Source organism: Nerophis ophidion, linkage group LG16 (assembly GCF_033978795.1).
Source record: "Nerophis ophidion isolate RoL-2023_Sa linkage group LG16, RoL_Noph_v1.0, whole genome shotgun sequence".
Taxonomy (NCBI): Eukaryota; Metazoa; Chordata; class Actinopteri; order Syngnathiformes; family Syngnathidae; genus Nerophis; species Nerophis ophidion.
Genome location: NC_084626.1, coordinates 1,736,356 through 1,758,855, shown reverse-complemented (window position 1 = coordinate 1,758,855; position 22,500 = coordinate 1,736,356). Strand labels below are relative to the sequence as shown.

General features: G+C 43.1%; 2 protein-coding genes and 1 pseudogene across 2 annotated transcripts in view; 2 read left to right on the top strand and 1 right to left on the bottom strand.

Moving 5' to 3' along the window:
- The window catches only part of plekha6 (pleckstrin homology domain containing, family A member 6), a 249,741-nt gene extending 236,841 nt beyond the window's left edge, over positions 1-12,900 (bottom strand). Inside the window, exon 1 of the mRNA XM_061922543.1 lies at positions 12,702-12,900. The gene's annotated coding sequence lies outside the window, so the exon portion shown is untranslated. The remainder of the gene's footprint in view (positions 1-12,701) is intronic.
- On the top strand, positions 4,214-9,141 carry LOC133535709 (eukaryotic translation initiation factor 5A-1-like; annotated as a pseudogene).
- Positions 12,901-14,732: 1,832 nt separating the features above from the next.
- The window catches only part of LOC133569968 (zinc finger protein 90 homolog), an 8,278-nt gene continuing 510 nt past the window's right edge, over positions 14,733-22,500 (top strand). Inside the window, exons 1-2 of the mRNA XM_061922532.1 lie at positions 14,733-14,993; positions 20,325-22,500. The exon at positions 20,325-22,500 is cut by the window's right edge and continues 510 nt beyond it. Coding sequence (XP_061778516.1) covers positions 14,855-14,993; positions 20,325-21,175 — 990 coding nt within the window. The 5' untranslated portion in view covers positions 14,733-14,854 and the 3' untranslated portion in view covers positions 21,176-22,500. The remainder of the gene's footprint in view (positions 14,994-20,324) is intronic.

Sequence of the window (22,500 nt, the reverse complement as noted above, 5' to 3'; positions counted from 1 at the left end):
GCCCTCCTCCAAACCTCCCACCGCCCGCCCTTACGGTCAGCCTCTATCCAACGGGACCCCGTCTGGAATCCGGGTCTCGAGGGGAGGGCCAGTATTACTACTAAGCCTCCTAGACCTCCACCACCGGTGTTCACCCCTGTTAAACCTGTTAAGCCACTACGGCCTCCTAGACCTCCTCCACCGGTGTTCTCCCCGGTCAAGTCACGCCCTCTTAGACCTCCTCCACCTGTGTTCCGTCCGTGCCCTAGCTCTAGTTTTAGTCACAGTCTCTCTCAGAGTTCGAGTCCCAGCCTTCTTCGTAGCCCATGCTCTAGTCCTACTCGTAGACCGACTTGTAGACTGAGTCGTAGTCCAAGTCCTGGTCCGAGTTTCCGTTCTGATTCTAGTTGTAGTCCTAGTCTTTCTCGTAGTCGTCGTAGTCCTAGTTCCACTCGTAGACTGATCCGTAGTCCGAGTCCTGTTCCGAGTCCGGTCCCGAGTCTTGTTTCTTGCCTTTGTAATATTAGTACTGATTCCCCTCGTGGTCTTAGTCCGAACCCTAGTCCTTACCCAAGTTCTTGTCCGAGCCCCAGTGTTACTGTAAGTCCTAGTCTTTGTCCTAGTCCTTGCCCGAGCACCAGTTTGATTGTTAGTCCCAGTCCTTGCCCAAGCCCTAGTTTGACCGTTTGTCCTAGTTCTTGCCCAAGCCCTGGTATGATTGTAAGTCCTGGTCGTTGCCCAAGCCCTTCTCAAAGCACTAGTGTGATTGTAAGTCCTGGTCCTCTCTCAAGTCCTTGCCCGAGTCCTAGTGTTTGTCTTATCACTCATCATAGTCCTAGTCCTGCTCACAGCCAGTCCCCTAGTTCTCCTCGGCAGACCCCTGTGCCTGCTCCTCGGCTGAAGCCGACTCCTGCTCCTCGGCTGAAGCCGACTCCTGCTCCTCGGCTGAAGCCGACTCCTGCTCCTCGGCTGAAGCCGACTCCTGCTCCTCGGCTGAAGCCGACACCTGCTCCTCGGCTGAAGCCGACACCTGCTCCTCGGCTGAAGCCGACACCTGCTCCTCGGCTGAAGCCGACACCTGCTCCTCGGCTGAAGCCGACACCTGCTCCTCGGCTGAAGCCGACACCTGCTTCTCGGCTGAAGCCGACACCTGCTTCCAGTCTGGTTCTCACACCAGCACATGACTCTGACCTGGTTTTCACGCCAGAAAATGTTTCTAGCCTTGTTCTCACGCCAGTTTCAGACTCTAAACTGGTTCTCACGCCAGCACAAACTCCAAGGCTGGAGCCCACTCCGGTACCAGCACCACGACAGGTACCGGTGCCAGCTCCGTGCCGCCAAGCACCGGTGCCAGTTCCGCGCCGCCAAGCACCGCCGACGACGGGGCTGGAGCCCACACCGGCGCCGACGACGGGGCTGGAGCCCACACCGGCGCCGACGACGGGGCTGGAGCCCACACCGGCGCCGACGACGGGGCTGGAGCCCACACCGGCGTCGACGACGGGGCTGGAGCCCACACCGGCGTCGACGACGGGGCTGGAGCCCACACCGGCACCTCCGACGACTCCTGCGGCTCCCAGGCCGCCTCCGACGACTCCTGCGGCTCCCAGGCCGCCTCCGACGACTCCTGCGGCTCCCAGGCCGCCTCCGACGACTCCTGCGGCTCCCAGGCCGCCTCCGACGACTCCTGCGGCTCCCAGGCCGCCTCCGACGACTCCTGCGGCTCCCAGGCCGCCTCCGACGACTCCTGCGGCTCCCAGGCCGCCTCCGACGCCTTCTTCGGCTGCAGCACCCGCATCATCCTCGCCAGCTGCACTCGGGCCTGCTTTGGCTGCAGTCCCCGCACCCTCGTCTGCTGCTTCCAAGCCTGCTGGGATTTCGGTGCTGAGGCGTCGTCCACCACGTCGACCACGGGCGTGGCCTCTGCGAGGTCATCCTCCTCGCCAGATACTCCCTCCTCCATGTCGGCCACGGATGTGGCCGTGCCCGGGTCGTCCGCCTCGCCGGGCACCTCATCCTGCGAGGCGGCCACTAATGTGGCCTTTTCGAGGTCGCCCGCCAAAACTTTTTCGGCAGCAGCGTTCCACCCGCCGCCGCCACATGATGTGTCCTCGGTGGATTCGGGGACATGCGATCTGGCGACCCTCCACCGTGGACTCCCTCCGCCCTCCCTTCGTTTGTGAACTTTCTGGTTTTGGGGAGGGGGTTCAAGTTTTTGTTTGTTTTTTAAGACATCTGGTATCTGTCTTTTGTTGGGGGGGAATACTGTTGCGATCTGCTGCTCAGATCTTCACGTGTTTGTTTTTTCATTCTCTGTCTGACCCGTTTATTTCCTGTTTTTATCCATCACTATGGTTACACATCAGTCCACCTGCTAGTCTCGCCCCGCACACCTGCTAATAATTATCACCCTCCTATTTAAGCTCACCTTTTCTGTTCACTCATTCTCGGATCCTAATTTGCCCACGCGCATCAGTGACGACTCTCATCATTCGTATGTATTTTCTCGCTAGCTCTCACGCCAAGCCACTTTATTGTCTAGCTTTCATGCTAAATGTTTTGTTTACTCTTTTGTGTCCTCGTACCAAGTTTTAGTTTTCCTTGTTTTATCCTAGCTTTCACGCTAGCGTCTTTTGTTTATTTTTTCTCTTTACACCAGTATTTTTGTTCATAGACTTTTGTTATTAAATAAATACCTTATATCTTACCTTTGCTGTGTTCTGCTTCGACGCATCCACGGGAAAACTACACCGGCATTACCATGCCGAAGAAGAGTCTTCACAATAAACAATGTGAGGAGCTCCACAACCTGTGACATCACGTGGACATCGTCTTCTACTTCCAGTAAGGCAAAGCTTTTTTATTAGCGACCAAAAGTGGCAAACTTTATCGTGGATGTTCTCTACTAAATCCTTTCAGCAAAAATATGGCAATATCACGAAATGATCAAGTATGACACATAGAATGGACCTGCTATCCCCGTTTAAATAAGAAAATCTCATTTCAGTAGGCCTTTAAAGAATTGCGTCTGAGGACCAGTGTCCCCTGTAGTGGACATTTGTGTGTTGCATGACAGGATTTTTTTTAATTGTGCAACTCTGACAGAGCAAATAGACTAAAAATAAAATGTCCACTGCTTACAAAGAAGGTTGAAAAACACTGGGATTCCATTTTCGATCACAACTGTAGTCCAACAAAAACACAGGATGGCAGTAAAACAATATCAGTTATTATTATTATTATCATTATTATTGATTGGCAACACTAAATTGGCCCTAGTGTGTGAATGTGAGTGTGAATGTGTTCTGTCTATCTGTGTTGGCCATGCGATCAGGTGGCGACTTGTCCAGGGTGTACGCCGCCTTCCTCCCAATTGTAGCTGAGATAAGCACCAGCTCCCCCAGCGACCCCAAAGGGAATAAGCGGTAGAAAATGGATGAATGGATGGATTATTATTATTATCCATCCATCCATTTTCTACCGCTTATTCCCTTTTGGAAATAAGCATGGATGGATTATTATTATTATCCATCCATCCATTTTCTACCGCTTATTCCCTTTTGGGGTCGCTGGAGACGCTGGCGCATATCTCAGCTACAATCGGTCGGAAGGCGGGGTACACCCTGGACAAGTCGCCACCTCATCGCAGGGCTGGATTATTATTATTATTAAATAAATAAATAAATACATTTACTTGCATAGCGCTTTTCTACCTTCAAGGTACTCAAAGCGCTATGACACTACTTCCACATTTACCCATTCACACACACATTCACACACTGATGGAGGGAGCTGCCATGCAAGGCGCTAACCAGCACCCATCAGGAGCAAGGGTGAAGTGTGTTGCTCAGGACACAACGAGCGTGACGAGGTTGGTACTAGGTGGGGATTGAACCAGGGACCCTCGGGTTGCGCACGGCCACTCTCCCTCTGCGCCACACTGTCCCTATATTATTAATATTATTATTGTAGGTGGGTGGCGTGGCCTGCAGACCTGCAGCGAAACAGGGTGTGCCAAAACCGGCTTCGGAATCAGCGACAGGTGCATAGATGTCCCACCTGGACCTGATTATCTAGTCACCTGTCGCTCTGTTAAAAGGCAGCAGCCGGGGAGGAGAGAGGAGTGGGAGTTGGAGCAAGAGCAAGAGAGCGACAGACATACACAAAACAATTGCTAAAAAGCAAGATAATGTATCGCAAAATAAACGTACATTGTGAACCTGATCCAGCTCTCATGTCAGTTCTTGGTGGTCCGAAGAAACCGGAAGCGGAAGACTTCCACAAGGTCATTAGTGCAAAATAACTAAACAAAAGCAATAACTATGTTTTGTTTTTTAATGAGTTTTTAAATGATGACAGAAACAAAAAAAAAACTATTTTGTGATGATTAAAACAAACATCAATCTAATCACTCTTGTATCAACTATTTACTGATACTACTGTATACTTGGTATCATTATTGTTGATATTTGTGTTGATTTCTTCGCCCCTGTTTATATTCAAGAGCTTTCCCGGCAACGTTGAGAACCTTTTGAATTAATTCTTGGCGTTGACATAACGTTGAAAACATGCTTTTTGACAACGTCTAATCAATGTCAGGTTGTGACGTTGATTGACCTATGAAATGTGTTTTTTTTTCCTGACCATCGACATCGATCCAACGTTGGACATCAACAATGTCTCGATTCACAAATACAACTATTTTGTAACGTTGTTTTGAAGTCAGTTGTAAAGGACATCAACACTGCATCAATATATCGGTGCCTGCTGGGTTAGCTTAGCGGCTAGCTATGCTTTATTTGTATCCAGTTGAAATAACGTATTCAGGTGTTACCATTTAGTGGTCAATTGTACGGAATATGTACTGAACTGTGCAATCTACTAATACAAGTTTCAATCAATCAATCAATCAATCAATCAATCAATCCTTCTATGTTGTAGCCTGTTTAGTTATTCCTTGTCCTTGAGCCCAGACGGCCAGACAGACAAAACCTTGAGAATACATTACCACCTGGCGGAGGTAATTAATCCAATGGATCAGTCTCAGTACATGGGTGCATTTTTTTATCCACAACAGAATGAAATCAACAGCGTGGACCCAATTGTCAGTCACCCGCTTGCTTTGTCTCTGTGGGTGGAGGCGGAGCCGCTAGCAGACACTCACACACACAAAAGGTCAACTTCATAACGTAAAATGTAATAACTTGTTCCTTACTCCATTTGGGACATTTTCTGAAAGTTGCATCACCCAAATCATTTGCATCTATGCATGATAGATAGATAGATAGATAGATAGATAGATACACCTATGGATAGATAGATAGATAGATAGATAGATAGATAGATAGATAGACCTATAGATGGATGGATAGATAGATAGATAGATAGATAGATAGATAGATAGATAGATAGACCTATAGATGGATGGATGGATAGATCAATAGATAGACCTATAGATGGATGGATAGATGGATAGATAGATAGATAGATAGACCTATAGATGGATAGATAGATAGATAGACAGATAGATAGATAGATAGATAGATACACCTATAGATGAATGGATAGATACACCTATGGATAGATAGATAGATAGATAGATAGATAGATAGATAGATAGATAGATAGATAGATAGATAGATGGATAGATAAAACTGTGGACGTGGTGTCCTCCGGATCAAAGAGGAAAATAACCATCCGGATTGTTATATGCACAAAGTTCAAAAGCCAGCAACTGTGATGGTATGGGGGTGTATTAGTGCCTAAGTCATGGGTAACTTACACATCCGTGAAGGCACCATTAATGCTGAAAGGTACATACAGGTTTTAGAGCAACATATGTTGTCATCCGAGCAACGTTATCATGGACGCCCCTGCTTATTTCAGCAAGACAATGCCAAGCCACGTGTTACAACAGCGTGGCTTCGTAGTAAAAGAGTGCGGGTACTTTCCTGGCCCGCCTGCAGTCCAAACCTGTCTCCCTTTGAAAATGTGTGGCGCATTATGAAGCGTAAAATACGACAGCGCAGACCCCGGACTGTTGAACGACTGAAGCTCTACATCAGAGGTGTCAAACTCAAATACAGAGTGGGCCAAAATTTAAAACTGAACAAAGCCGTGGGGCAAGGTTGAAGAAATTAACCTTTTAATAGGGACCCAAACAAGTTTTGCATTGAACATTGAACAAGCAAGGCTTATATAACTTTATAGTGACATGCAAAAACGAGTTTCAAATAATAATAATAATAATAAAAAAATATCAATGGCATCCATCCATTTCCTACCGCTTATTCCCAGGGGGCGCCAGTAAATTGGCCCTAGTGTGTGAATGTGAGTGTGAATGTTGTCTGTCTATCTGTGTTGGCCCTGCGATGAGGTGGCGACTTGTCCAGGGTGTACCCCGCCTTCCGCCCGATTGTAGCTGAGATATCAATGGCATATCAAATAAAATTTAAATACAAATTTAATGCATATTTTCTATTTGCAGCCTTCTGAGGTAAATATCAAAATATATTGTAGCGTCCCGAAAGAGTTAATGCTGCAAAGGGTTCTGGGTATTTGTTCTGTTGTGTTTATGTTATGTTACAGTGCAGATGTTCTCCGGAAATGTGTTTGTCATTCTTGTTTGGTGTGAGTTCACAGTGTGGCGCATATTTGTAACAGTGTAAAAGTTGTTTATACGGCCACCCTCAGTGTGACCTGTATGGCTGTTGACCAAGTATGTCGTGCATTCACTTATGTGTGTGTGTATAAGCCGCATATATTATGCGAGTGGGCCTGCACGCTGTTTGTATGGAGGAAATGCGGACGTGACGACAGGTTGTAAAGAATGCTAAAGGCAGTGCCTTTAAGGCACGCCCTCAATATTGTTGTCCGGGTGGATATCGGGAGAATAAATGCTCCGGGAGATTTTCGGGAGGGGCACTGAACTTCGGGAGGATTGGCAAGTGTGAGAAATAGCGGTGTTACAGCGGCACCGCTGCTGTGTAATAACTTCGGACTAGCTGTAATGTTAATTTGATATTGCCTTAAGGGCCAAATTAAATTACACGGCGGGCCAGAGTTTGACACCCATGCTCTACATAAAGCAAGAATGGGAAAGAATTCCACTTTCAAAGCTCCAACAATTAGTTTCCTCAGTTCCCAAACGTTTATTAAGTGTTGTTAAAAGAAAAGGTGATGTAACACAGTGGTGAACATGCCCTTTCCCAACTACTTTGGCACCATGGCCGGCTCTACGCAGGGGCAAGAGGGGGCAGAGCCCCCTTAAATAAATGTCTTGCCCCCTCAAATCAAAATTTGAGAAAGCAAATTTGAATAAAGTCACAAAATTACTACATTACAAGTTGACAAAATGATCTGCACTAGCGGAAAAATCAGCCGAAAAAGGGACACACACGATATAGTAGTGTCGGCTCTCATCCCTCCCTCTGCTGTGCGTGTATTCCACATTCCACAGGCTGCGCAGCAGACACACACCCGCACACACCCCTCAGCCCTCAGTAAACATCCAATCACTGTTGCAGTATGAAAGTAAAAGAAAAGGAAAAGTTGTCTACATGTATGATATACTTGTTAGGATGGGTGTATTTGTGTAGTCTTATCTGTCATAAACACGTTTATCGTCGCGGACTTTCGTTTCTACGGAGTTCCTTTTTTTTTTTTTTTTTACAACTTGAGAGCAGTGACAGCGGAGGCTCTGAGCAGCCTCCACTGTCCCTGTAACAAGCTACAAGTCATTTATGATGCTGTTAATGATGGTAAAAATGAAACATAAGGTATATATCCTGCTTAGCAGTTCTCCTCTGCTGTCCTCTGTTCAGAGCGGAGTCCCTAGCAACGGCCCGTTTTACTTAGCAACGGTCTGGCAATCGACTGCTGCAATTCTTTTTCTGTTGTTTTTCTTGTAATTCTACATAGTCGACCTTTAATGTTTCAATCTACATTTTGTAATAAACAAATTATAAGTTTCATTTGATTAGACCAAGACACCTAAAAACAAAAACACCGCCGTTTTCATCAATTTACAAGCAAGTGGGCAACACACACACGTTGGAGTGAATGAATTTTGTGCCCAGATGAGTGCCCATGTTTTGTTTTATAAATTAGTTTGAGATTCTTTTTTTATCATTATTCATCCGACTACCTTTCAGTTTTGTAAATATTGACTGTAGTGTGTGAAGTCCGACTTTGGGTCAAAATTGATTTGAGAGTTAGGCCAACCAGTTAGGATAAATGTTATGTTGTTGGTTGATAAAATCTGGATGAAGGATGTTTTATTTTATTTTATTCATTTATTTTTATTTTTCAGTTTCCCCTCCTGAGGGATTGCCACCTTATTGTGGTCAGGGGGTTTGCGTGCCTCAGTGACCGTAAGAGCTATACCAGCAGGAGCCTAGTTTTCAGGTGGGACACCCAAGTTGGACAGGTCTGAAGGTAGAGGCCTGACAAAGTGCAATCCACTACTCCAGGTTGGGGTTGGACACATAGCTAAAGACCCATTTCAATGAAGAAAGCATCGTTACTATAAGCATAAAAAAAAAAAGATGCCCCCTTCACATTTCTGACTGCCCCCCTCATATAAGCATGCCTAGAACCGCCCCTGTTTGGCACGTGTTGCAGCCATGAAATTCGAAGTTACTTATTATTTCTAAAAAGAAAATAAAGTTTATGAGTTTGAACATCGAATATGTTGTCTTTGTAGTGCATTCAACTTTTTGTTTTTTTTCCTGGGGCTCCTGTACAACTCAAGCACATACATTTTGAAAGTACGGATTCTGGGGCCGCCGCAACTTTCCCAATGCAATGTTCCGCCCTGAGGAAGAACGGCAATGTCATGCTTAAAGTTCGTCCTTGCAAGATAGTGGAACTGTCCACTTCCAAAACTGCCAAGCATGGGCATGCAAAGGTACATCTCGTCGGAATTGATCTTTTTACCGGCAAGAAGTATGAAGACATTTGTCCATCAACGCATAACATGGAAGTCCCCAATTTAAAAAAAGGGACGAATACATGGTAGTGTGTTTGACTGATGGCTTGGACTTCCAAGCGGCGATTTGGGCAAAGAAATTGAGGAAAAAAATAGCTACTGGAGTGGAATTCAATGTCACTGTGCTTAAGGCTTTGAACGAAGAAGCAATAATCTCCCTCAAGAAGGTTTAAGTCCAGGACCGAGCTGAAGACACCACAGATCTGGAACTGTGGACTATATCAGTTGTCCTCTATGTTTAATTTCAACATTGTCGTTTTAGAGAGTTTATTAGAAAAGAAAGCCTTTGAATATCAGCCAGTGTTGACTTTCTTGGCTCGCAGTCAGAGGTATCTTTTATTTTTTTTATCTTTTTAGATTAGATTAGATTAGATTAGATAGTACTTTATTTATTCCGTCAGGAGAGTTCCTTCAGGAAAATTACAATTTTCAGCACAATCCCATTCAAGATCAGACAAACATTACAGGGAGACAGAACAGGATCGCTGACGGGTCTGCCGGCTTCCAGCGCCCCTTACAAAAAAGATGACATACAGGTAAACAAGGGGGGTGGGAGGATGGGAGAAAAAAATTGAAGATTAAAATAAAATTAAAAAGTCGGTCTTAGCCTAGGCCCTGGAGTGGGGGTGCAGACTGAGGCCAAGGGAAAAAAAAAACAACAACTCATAGCCATAGTACACATCCCTCTTCCATGTGTGTAAGAGGGAAACATCAAACATCAAAGAACACAGAGGACATTAAAGACATTAAAGTGGAGGGAAAGTACAAAATACTTCTTTGGGGGTGGGTTTTTATTTTTCTCCTTTTAAATGTTTCAGTTTTAAACCTAATGCCTTGTTTATATCCTGAACCTCGCCTCTTCCCCTCCGAACCATTAGCTCTAAAAGAAATCTAACCTTAGCTGTGGGGCGGTATAGCTCGGTTGGTAGAGTGGCCGTGCCTGCAACTTTTCGGGTTGCAGGTTCGATTCCCGCTTCCGCCATCCTAGTCACTGCCGTTGTGTCCTTGGGCAAGACACTTTACCCCACCTGCTCCCAGGGCCGCCCACACTGGTTTAAATGTAATTTAGATATTGGGTTTCACTATGTAAAGCGCTTTGAGTCACTAGAGCAGGGGTAGGGAACCTATGGCTCTAGAGCCAGATGTGGCTCTTTTGAAAACTGCATCTGGCTCTCGGATAAATCTGAGCTGACATTGCTTAACACGATAAGTAATGAATAATTAGGGTCTGCAGGCCCATTGCAAAGGACTCCAAAGGAGTCCTTTGCAATGGGCCAAGGACCCTATTGAAACTGTAACGTTTTATTATTCTTTCTTTCTTCCGCACCTATGCGCACCTATTTAACACACACGTCGGTCTGGCATGTCTTCCCAACATATTAGGCAGCCAAACCAGAAAAATCAAAATTGCGCGCCAGCGCCCCCTAGGAAGGAAAGAAAAACAAACTGCTTGTAATTTCCGTTAGGAATGACATAGAGACATGAAACAAAATCCTCTATGTAGGACTGACTTAGACCTAGATTCCCCATTAGAAACGTATATACCTAAAATCAACAGGAAGTTGGCAAAAACCCCTTCAAAACAACATTTTCGCAAAAAAATGCATTTCTTGCCACTTTCAGCTGTAATTTGACCCCCTAAAAATGCTTCAAAACTCACCAAACTTGGCACACAAATCAGGACTGGCAGAAATTGCGATCCAATGAAAAAAAAAAAAACTCAAAATTGCGCTCTTGCGCAATTTTTGAATAAACACGGAAAATACTGCTTCTAGAAAGAAAACACAGACAAAACTGAGAAAGAAAACACAGACAAAACTGCTTGTACACTTCCGGTAAGAATGCTGGAAAGACATGCAACAAAAACTTCTATGTAGGTCTCACTCAGACCTACATTTTAATAATTGACATCCTTCAGCAAAAATCAACAGGAAGTTAAAAATTACCCCTTCAAAATAAAAGTTTTGTAAACACCCGTCACTTTTTTTCAAAAGTTATCTCCTCTGAGCGCGTTTGTCGTTTCGGCTTCAAACTCGCACAGGAGAGAGATTGAACCCTTTTGATTAAAAGTATAGAACAGAGTTTTGATTACTGCTCCAGTTTTGATTTTACGCGCGTTCAAAGAACCCCTGCGCAAAGTTACCTAAAAAATGTCATTTTTGCCTCTTTGAGCTGTAATTTGACCCCTTTAAAATGCTTCAAAGTGCAAGTTAAAGCTCTACTATACAAAGCGAAAGCCATTTATCAACAACATCCAGAAACGCCGATCTGTAATTTCACCCCCTTACCATGCTTTAAAACTCACCAAATTTTACACACACATAAGGACTGGTGAAAATTGCCATCTAATAAAAAAACAAACCCTAAAAATTTAAATTGCGCTCTAGCGCCCGCTAGGAAAAAACCCAGACAAAACTGCATGTAACTTCTGTTAGAAATGTCGTAGAGACATGAAATAAAAACCTCTATGTTGGTCTGACTTAGACCAGGACTTGGCAGCGGCCAAAGGCGGACCCGACCAACGCTGCTTGCAGCTTTAATTCCACTTGTAATCATAGTGTTAAAAATAACGTTCAAAATATAAAACATTCTCATGCAATTGTATGTTCAAGAGGTTGCGTTAATGGTAAGAAGTAATTTATTTATTATTGGTTAGTGTTGGGCTCGCCCTCCTGGGGGTTCTTCAGACCACCAAGCACCGACATGAGAGCCTGTTTTAGGGTTAAAATACTGTTGTTGTTTTTTCAATTAGTCTCTCAGTTGCTTTCCAGCAATTGTCTTTTTCTCTTTCATCCTCATTCGCCCTCTGGCTCCAGCCCCAGCCCTGTCTCTCCTCCTGGCTGCTGCTAATAACAGAGCGACAGGTGATTAGATAACAAGGCCCAGGTGGGCCAATCTACGCACCTGTCGCTGATTTCGAGGCCGGTGTTGGCAACATCCTGCTTTGCTGCAGGCCCGCAGGCCATGCCCCCTCCACAGTTAGCTTCAGAATAACAATGTTATTACAAAGACTAAGAGACCTATTATACTCTGGAAATGTTGGTCTTACTTAAAAATGCACGCGTTTAGTTGTGTTCAGCGTTAAAAAAAATATATTATATGGCTCTTAGGGATATACATTTTAAAATATTTGGCTTCTTGGCTCTCTCAGCCAAAAAGGTTCCCGGCCCCTGCACTAGAGAAAAGCTCTATATAAATATAATTCACTTCACTTCACAAAGGATTTGCAAATCATTGTATTCCGTTTGTATTTACATCTAACAAGTGAAGTGAAGTATATTTATATAGCGCTTTTCTCAAGTGACTCAAAGCGCTTTACATAGTGAAACCCAATATCTAAGTTACATTTAAACCAGTGTGGGTGGCACTGGGAGCAGGTGGGTAAAGTGTCTTGCCCAAGGACACAACGGCAGTGACTAGGATGGCACAAGCGGGAATCGAACCTGCAACCAGTGCAGTGTCTACAACCTATTACACCATTTCTTTTGCTCCATCCGGTAACCATGGTGACGCTGAGCCCTGGCCATTATCAGGCCAAGACATGGGGGCTTCATCTTGCTTTTCATTTTGTTTATAGACACCGTGGAGGAATGACATAGGGCCAGTACGCTTACTGCTTTTGCCAAATTAAGTCAAACAGAATTCAAATTTGGTGAACTGAATCCACCATGTTTTCTTTTGTGCCCAACCACCATGCATCCGATACACCCATTCACGCACAGAAGCCACTTACCATGCATCCACCTGCACAAAATGATACCGCGTCCTTTTCAATGCATGTTTATTCCATCCCAGAGCAGAGGTCTAACGCGGAACCCAGGCATGGTCGGGTTAGATCCATGTGACCGCCTAACAATGGAGCCACCAGTAAGGTATGGCTGCATTGGCAAATAACAGGCGAGCACTGCTCAGACAGGTCGGGACGGAGGCGAAACGGAGCATGCCCAGCAGAAAATCCCAGGGTATTAAAGCATCACATGACCACCCACCGCCACCGTCAGTCACAGACCAAGTGCAGGGGAGGGGAGGGTGGGGGGGGGACAAGAATGAATGGAAGCATGGGGGAGACGTCACAGTGCTGCTCAATCCTCCTTTTCATGGGAGCCAGCGACTGAGACGCAGGACTTGCTTGCCGCCCCTCCCTGAGCTGCGGAGCCAACATGGAGACTGGCAGACAAAAGAAAAAAAAAAAACTAAGGTGGAGTGAAGTCCATGCATGGAGGAGGAAGAAGCTGGAATACATGATCATTTTGTCTACGTTTCAAGGACACGTCACGTCGGCTTCTGTTTAACCTCATAGGCATATTGATTTAGAGAAAATGGGAGGATCCATCCATGAAATATTGATGACAATAATAATGAGTCATAGTTATATTTGCCTTTTTTTTTTAGCATGATCTTAATTTTTGTTGTTAGCCGTGGGTTGGTTTTTTTAGGGAGGGTATTTTAAATCTTACATTTATATTAGAACTGTCAAATAATTATATTTTAACATAAATAATAAATTTATTAATATATATGTATGTGTGTGTGTGCTTGCATTTGTGTGTGCGTGTGTATATATATGTGTGTATGTATATATGCATTATATATATTTATAAATGTATATATACTAGTATAAATGTATATATATATATATATATATATATATACAGGTATATATATGTGTGTGTGTGTACATATATGTATATATATGAATATTTCTGTGTATGTATGTATATATATATATATATATATATATATATATATAGGTGTATATAAGGGCATAGTAGGTATGGCCTGTGCTATATATACATATATATAAATATGTATATATATATTTTTTTTCTTTAATATATATATATGTGTATATACATGTATATATATATATATATATATTATATATGTATATGTCTGTTATGAGGTTGCGACTTGTGTACCCCGCCTTCCGCCCAAATGCAGCTGAGATAGGTTTCAGCATCCCCCCACAACCCGCAACTGTATGTATGTATATATATATATCTATGTATATAGATATATATATGTTTATATTTTATATATATATACCTGTATATATATATATATATATATATATATATATATATATATATATATATATATATATATACATATATATATATATATATATATATATATATATATACAGGTATATATATATATATATATACATATATATATATATATATATATATATATATATATATATATATATATATATATATATATACAGGTATATATATATTTTTTATTTATTTTTTATTTTTTATTTTTTTTATTTCATTGTTTTATTTATTTAATTATTTTTTTACTCTAAGAACTTTAACCACTGGGTTAAAGTTCTAATTCAATTTATTAAGGATAGCCCCTCGAGATGCAGCATCTCGTTTTCAAGGAATTCCCTGAAATTGACTCTGGTATCGTACCTGTACTTACTTGGTATCGAATTGATACCAGTATTCGCCACCCAAACATATGCTGCTCACACACAGTAAGTAGCATGGTTCAAAATGTCAAGTGGAACTGGGGGGATAAACAGTGACTCACATGCGCCTTCTGCTGGTGCAGCAGAGTACTGCGTCTTACCGTTTGACTTTTTCTCAATATTGTTTTTTTTTAAGTATTATCAAAGTAATAATGTCACACACTTATACCAAATACTTTACACAGGCCTAAGTAGAAATACATGTAAACAATACATCTTTTTGTAGTTTCGATAAATAATTCCTAATATGTTGTTGTTATTCCGCTTCCATCCAGTAAGAGGCGGCATGCCAGTCAGCCCAAAAGAAGAGGAAGAAGAAGAAAGCGGAAGCCTATAAAAAGAAAAGAAAAAATCCGAGAAGCTTGTGGAAGCCATCGACTTGTTGTGTTGAAGTTCGCATTAACATGTCTTCCCTTCTAGTTTTCAGGTCATTTGTCAGCGACAGACTGACTGTGGCCGTGGAGGAAATAATGGGGATGTTTGAGAAAACAATGGCGGAGTACAAGGAGGAGCTGCTGGGAGCTCGTCAGCCCAACAACTGCGGTAAACTTCTGTCTTCTTTCTAGCATTTTCTTTTACTATTGACTGTTTTTTCCTGTCTTCAATCAGAGACAAGGTTAAATTAAATCAATCGATCAAAGATTATTTATATAACCCTAAATCACGAGTGTCTCAAATGTCACAACGACATTCACGGATCGGATCCCACGTCAGGGCAAGGAAAAACTCAACCTAATGGGATGACAATGAGAAACCTTGGAGGGGACTGCAGACGTTGAGGTCTTTAAAGCCCTACCGAAACCCACTGCTACCGACCACGCAGTCTAATAGTTTATATATCAATGATGAAATATTAACATTGCAACACATGCCAATAGAACATTTTTGGTTTACTAAATTGCAATTTTTAATTTCCTGCGAAGTATCCTTTTGAAAACGTTGCGGAATGATGACGCGTGTGCATGACATCACGGATAGTAGCGGACATTTCGTTCCAGCCCAATCCCACCTATATTAATCGCATAATTACACACAGTATTCTGGACATCTGTGTTGCTGAATCTTTTGCAATTTGTTCAATTAATAATGGAGACGTCAAAGAAGAAAGATGTAGGTGGGAAGCGGTGTATTGCGGCTGCCTTTAGCAACACAAACACAGCCGGTGTGTCCTTGTTTACATTCCCGAAGGTGAAGCTTTACTATGGAACAGAGCGGTCAAGCGAACATGGTTCTCTACCACACGTCAACCGGCAGGTTTTGGTGAGAAAACTGTGGTAATAAGTCGGCTCTTACCGTAGTAGACTTGAGCGGAGCTTGCGTCGTTCCTCGTGCACCTGTCAAAGAGGCAGCTGCGGACTCTCTTGCCTCCTCCGACGGGCCGCTCCCGAACGTGAGATGCTTCCACCGTGGAGGAGGGGGGTAAAAAGCTCAGCCTGTCGAGAAACGTGGCTTCCCTCAGAAACACTGGCGGTCACCACACGCGTGGCCACACTCCTCCGACTTTCAGGTATGACTATATAATCTCACTAAAACAGGACGATTATTTCAGCAAAAATATGGCAATATCGCGAAATTATCAAGAATGACACAGAATGGACCTGCTATCCCCGTTTAAATAAGAAAATCTAATTTCAGTAGGCCTTTAAACGGGGATAGCAGGTCCATTCTGTGTAGTTCTTGATAATTTCGCGATATTGCCATATTTTTGCTGAAAGGATTTAGTAGAGAACATCGACGATAAAGTTCGCAACTTTTGGTCGCTAATAAAAAAGCCTTGCCTTTACCGGAAGTAGCAGACGATGTGCGTGTGACGTCACGGGTTGTAGAGCTCCTCACATCTGAACATTGTTTATAATCATAGCCACCAGCAGCTAGAGCGATTCGGACCGAGAAAGCGATGATTTCCCCATTAATTTGAGCGAGGATGAAAGATTCTTGGATGAGGATATTGAGAGTGAAGGACTAGAGAAAAAAAAGTTAAAACAAAAAAAAAAGGCGAGGGGAGTGAGAGCAATTCAGGTGTTATTAGACACATTTACTAGGATAATTCTGGAAAATCCCTTACCTGCTTATTGTGTTACTAGTGTTTTAGTGAAATTATATAGTACCTGAAAGTCGGAGGGGTGTGGCCACGGGTGTGTTGACCACCAGGGTCTCCGGTGGGAGGAGGTAATAGTCCGCAGCTGTAGGAGGACGCAAACTCCGCTCATAACTACGGTAAGAGCCAACTTATTAGCACAATTTTCTCACCGAAACCTGCCGGTTGACATGTGGTCGGGAACCATGTTCGCTTGACCGCTCTGTTCCATAGTAAAGCTTGACCTTCGGGAATTTTAAACAAGGAAACACCGGCTGTGTTTGTGTGGCAAAAAGCTAAAAGCTTCCCACCTCCATCTTTCTACTTTGACTTCTCCATTATTAATTGAACAAATTGCAAAAGATTCAGCAACACAGATGTCCAGAGTACTGTGTAATTATGCGATTACAGTATTCTGGACATCTGTGTTGCTGAATCTTTTGCAATTGGTTCAATTAATAATGGAGAAGTCAAAGTAGAAAGATGGAAGTGGGAAGCTTTTAGCCTTTAGCCACACAAACACAGCCCGTGTTTCCTTGTTTAAAATTCCTCAGGGTTAATCTTTACTATGGATCAGAGCGGTCAAGCGGACACGGATTCCGACGACATGTCAACCGGCAGTTTTCGGTGAGAAAATTGTGGTAATAAGTCGGCTCTTACCGGAGACCTCAGCGGAGTTTCCGTCCTGCTGCAGCTGCGAGACTTCCCTCAGACTCTGGCCACACCGCTCCGACTTTCAGGTACTATTTAATCTCACTAAAACCCTAGCAACACAATAGGCAGATAAGGGATTTTCCAGAATTATCCTAGTAAATGTGTCTAATAATATCAGATTTTTTTTTTTTGTAGTCCTTCACTCTAAATTTCTTCATCCACGAATCTTTCATCCTCGCTTAAATTAATGGGGAAATTGTCGCTTTCTTGGTCCTAATAGCTCTAGCTGCTGCTGGCTATGATTGTGAACAATGTGAGGAGTCCTACAACCCGTGACGTCACGCGCACATCGTCTGCTACTTCCGGTACAGGCAAGGCTTTTTTATTAGCGACCAAAAGTTGCAAACTTAATCGTTGATGTTCTCTACTAAATCCTTTCAGCAAAAATATGACAATATTGCGAAATGATTAAGTATGACACATGGAAATTACCTGCTATCCCTATTTGAATAAGAAAATCTCATTTCAGTAGGCCTTTAAAGCACCTCTTCCTGTGGACGTTTCAGGTGTAACGGTACACAAAAATTTCGGTTCGGTACATACCTCGGTTTAGAGGTCACGGTTCGGTTCATATTTGGTACAGTAAGAAAACAACAAATATACATTTTTAGGTTATGTATTTACCAAATTTGTAAACAATGGCATAACATACATATATACACACAGGGTCCATTGCCAAGGTTAATGTGGTCAACAAGATAAGGCTCAGAATGGTTTCTTAACAAAACCTTTCTACATATAAAGTGCTTTTTTTTTTGATTGATTGATTGAGACTTTTATTAGTAGATTGCACAGTACAGTACATATTTCAGTACAATTGACAACTAAATGGTAACACCCCAATACGTTTTTCAACTTGTTTAAGTCGGGGTCCATGTTAATCAACACTGAACTGCCTCCAGTTGTTGCTCAGAAGAAATAAAATGATAAAACTTTTCTTCTACATATAAAAAGTGCAACATTTAACAGTTTCAAGTCACCTCAGCCTCAGATTAACTTTTCTCCCCCCCCCAGCCTGGCTAACTTGGTAGTAAGAGAATATGTATGGGCTTATTGTTCTTCCACCATAGAAGTGGGTCAAAATCTAGTTTTAATGCAATACAGCGACCCCGGACGGGACAAGCGGTAGAAAATAAATGGATGGAAGGTCTATCATGTGCTGCTATAAAAACATTTGTTATTGCTTTGGCCCTGCCTGGCTGGCCAAGGAGAGGCTGCTTGAATGTGGTGTTTGCACCACGCTCCTCTTTCTCTTCCTTAAAGCGAGGTTGACTTGGGGGTGTTGACTCTTCAAAGGGGTTAGCATGTTTGACGTGTTGGCAGAAGCATACCCTACGGCTGCTGAACAATGTCGGCAAACATCCGTCCTCCATTGTGTTATCGCACCGCAAAGCCAAAGGGGAGATGTTAACGAGGCAGGAGGCTCTTCCAGCTCTGGCTTTTGCATGTTGTCCTAGCCCGGTCGCTGCTAGCCTGCCGTGTGTTGTGCCTCGCTCTGCATTGTTTACACAACGTGCGGTGCGCTACCTAATATGTCCATGTGGAAACTCGTTCGGTACTACTCTGAACCGAACCGAAACTCCCGTACCGAAATGGTTCAATATAAATACATGTACCGTTACGGAATGATCTCCCTCTCCATGTGAGACAGGCCCCTTTTTTGGCTATTTTTAAGACCCTTCTTAAAACCCACTTTTATTCACTGGCTTTTAACCCAGCATGAGACTTTAAACTGTTTTTAACTTTGGACTTTTTTAACTGTTTTTAACTTTTTAACTGCTTTTTATCTAACAAATTGTTCTTAGGGTAATTTGTATTTGCTATTTCAATGTGTTTTTTACTTCTGTTTTAAATTTTATTTATTTTTTTTTGTCTGTACTTTGCCTTTATTTCCTTGTGTGGTACAGCCCTTTGTTCTTCAACTGTGGTTGTTTTTAAAGGGCTTTATAAATAAAGTTGGTATGGTTACACCCATAGTGTTATAGCTTCACCTTTATCTTGAGTTTTTAAGCCAAAATGTGTCCGTTCTCCCTTTTCTGTCCGCACACTGTGCCTGCTTGTAAGTACTCTGTGATTGTGCGCTGCCGAACATGCTCCTCTGCTTGTAAAACCAGCAATGTCATGACCTGACGACGCACCGTCATGCCCGGGAGCCGGTACTTTTCAAACAGAGTATAGTACCGTTTTGAATCATTAGTACCGCAATACTATACCAGTACCGGTATACCGTAAAACCCTACTGCAGGGGTCGGGAACCTTTTTGGCTGAGAGAGCCAAGAAGCGAAATATTTTAAAATGTATTTCTCTAAGAGCCATATAATATTTTTTAACACTGAAAACAACTAAACGTGTGCATTTTTAATTAAAATCAACATTTCTAGAGTATAATAAGTCTCGTATTCTTCGTAATAACATTGTTATTCTGAAGCTAACTGTGGAGGGGGTGTGGCCTGCGGGCCTGCAGCAAAGCGGGGTGTTGCCAGGATTAGCCTCGAAATCAGCGACAGGTGCGTAAATTGCCCAGCTTGACCTTGTTATCTAATCACCTGTCGCTCTGTTTATAAGTAGCAGCCAGGAGTAGAGACGGGGTTGGGGCTGGAGCCAGAACGCGAGCGAGAACGAAAGAGAAAAAGACAATTGTTGGAAGGCAACTGAGAGACTGAAACAGGCTCTCATGTCGGTGCTTTGTAGTCTGAAGTACCCCCAGGAGGGCAAGTCCTACGCTAACAAATAATAAATAACTTCTTACCCTTAATGCAACTTCTTGAACAAGTGCGGTAGAAAAAGGATGGATGGATTCAAATGCATGAGCATGTTTTATATTTTGAACGTTATTTTTAACACTGTGATTACAAGTGGAATTATTCATTACTTATCGTGTCAAGCAATGTCAGCTCAGATTTATCCGAGAGCCAGATGCAGTCACCAAAAGAGCCACATCTGGCTCCCGAGCCATAGGTTCCCTACCCCTGCCCTACTATGAACAAAACCAATTAGAAAGCATGTTGGTCCTTGTTCAAAGTTAGTTTGTAATAGGGTCTGAATAATGTTTTTATGAGCACTACTTTGTGTTTCTATTTCAGATGCTGTTCAGCACATCCAGCCTATGCTGACCACAGTGAAAGTCTCTCCTGTGCATCGCGAGGCGAGTCCAGTGCCTCCGTACATCAAAGAAGAACCGGAAGAAATCTGGATGAGTCCGATAGTGAATCCAGAGGAGTTTGGCACCCCCAACGTCCTGTTCCCCTCTGCTCCTGTTAACGATGAAGGCGCTAAAGAGAAACCTCTGTCCTCTAGCATACAGCAAAGGCAGAGTTTTGAGCACAGAGAAACCGCCTCGTCAGTCTCCAGCCCAGGAGAGCCATTTGAAGGCAAACTTTATGGAGAGGACCGCAGAGGCCCCGGTGCGATTTTTCACTCGGATACAACCGGCATTCTAAAAGCACCCAACAATAGTCCACCTGCGGTTTTTCATCATTTAATGACGGAAGTCTTGAATAACAGCAGAAACTTTTTCATCAAACCTAAGCCAGCGTCAGACTCGCAGAAGCACGTGGATCCCGTACCTCCTCGCAGCTCTCGCCATCCGGCGAAATGTTACGAGTGCCCCGAGTGCGGCAAAATATTCAAATACAACAACATTTTGCAGAGGCATATGTCGTGTCACACCGGAGCCAGGCCATTCGGCTGCATGGAATGCGGCCGAAAATTCACACAAAAGTCGAGTTTGGACCGACACAAAAGAATGCACACGGGGGAGAAGCCGTTTAGTTGTTTGTTTTGCGGAAAAACCTTCACCCGTGGGGGGACATTGACATCACACATGAGGACTCATACGGGGGAGAGCTCTTTCACTTGCTCCATATGCAAGAAAGGTTATAACAACAAGGCGGCGCTTTTGAAGCACATTCGCACACACGATAGTTACATGTAGTAAAGAGTTCAGTCTCAAGTCTTAGTCTTTTATTTATGATGATTAAAAAATGCCGGTCGCAAGCAGTAGGGGAAGACCTTTATGCAGTCTCCGGGAACATCACCGGACATCCGCAGGTTAATCCCTTCTAAAAGAATCATACACGCATATAAAATAATTGCATTTTCTTACCTAGAATGCAAAATTACAAAGCTTCAACTAGGGGTGTAACGGTACACAAAAATTTCAGTTCGGTACGTACCTCGGTTTAGAGGTCACGGTTCGGTTCATTTTCGGTACAGTAAGAAAACAACAAAATATACATTTTTGGGGTGTATATTTACCAAATTTGTAAACAATGTCTTGCTCCTTTTAACATTGGGAGCACTATAATAATTCTGCCCGCGTTAATCAGCATTAAACTGCCTCAAGTTGTTGCTTGGATTAAATAAAATGACACAACTTTTCTTCTACATATAAAAAGTGCAACATTAAACAGTTTCAAGTCAACTCATCATGCTTAATTTATTACAGCATTTGGGGAAGCCTGTAGTTGATTTTTATTATGTAAATGTTATATTTTTATCAACATGTGATAGCAGGGACCCTGCCATTCAAAACTAGGCTGCAACATTACTAATGATTCATGTAACTATAGCTGAAAATTCATCCCTGACCACCATGGAGTTTACGTAGGCTTTATGATGCACTTAAATTATTTTATACACCATCAGAGACAGAAACTCTTCATTTAATAGAATGTCCTTTTTTGCTGCTTCAACACACCTCAATCAACACTGTCCGTAACACACGCACCGCAAAATGAGTTAACGTTTCGCTAAAAGCTAACTAGCCTTCACCTAAAGCCAGGACTGCGAGTGAGCTGAGCTGCAGTTTCTAGAAGGTCAACGGGCTCATAGTGATGTTTAGAAAGTATTTGACTTGGAATATAATTTGGGGAGAATGAGTTTCTCCAATGCTAAAGACCTATCTGCTAAGCTGATTGGCTTTGTATGTAACCAATCAGATGGTTGTGTGGGCGGGACAATGCAGGGTGCTGTGTACAGACAGAGGCAGAACGGAGCGGAGCAGCTTGTTAAGACTTTAGCATAGGCGGCTACTTCATATGTACGTGTTGAACTCGTTCGGTATTCCTCCGCACCGAACCGAAACCCCCCTTACCGAAACGGTTCAATACCGTTACACCCCTAGCTTCAACGTATAACTTCACCTACAATTTGAAGGGCCCATAGGGTCCAGATGACTAGTACCGTATTTTTCGGATTATAAGTCGCCCCGGAGTATAGGTCGCACCGGCCGAAAATGCATAATAAAGAAGGAAAAAA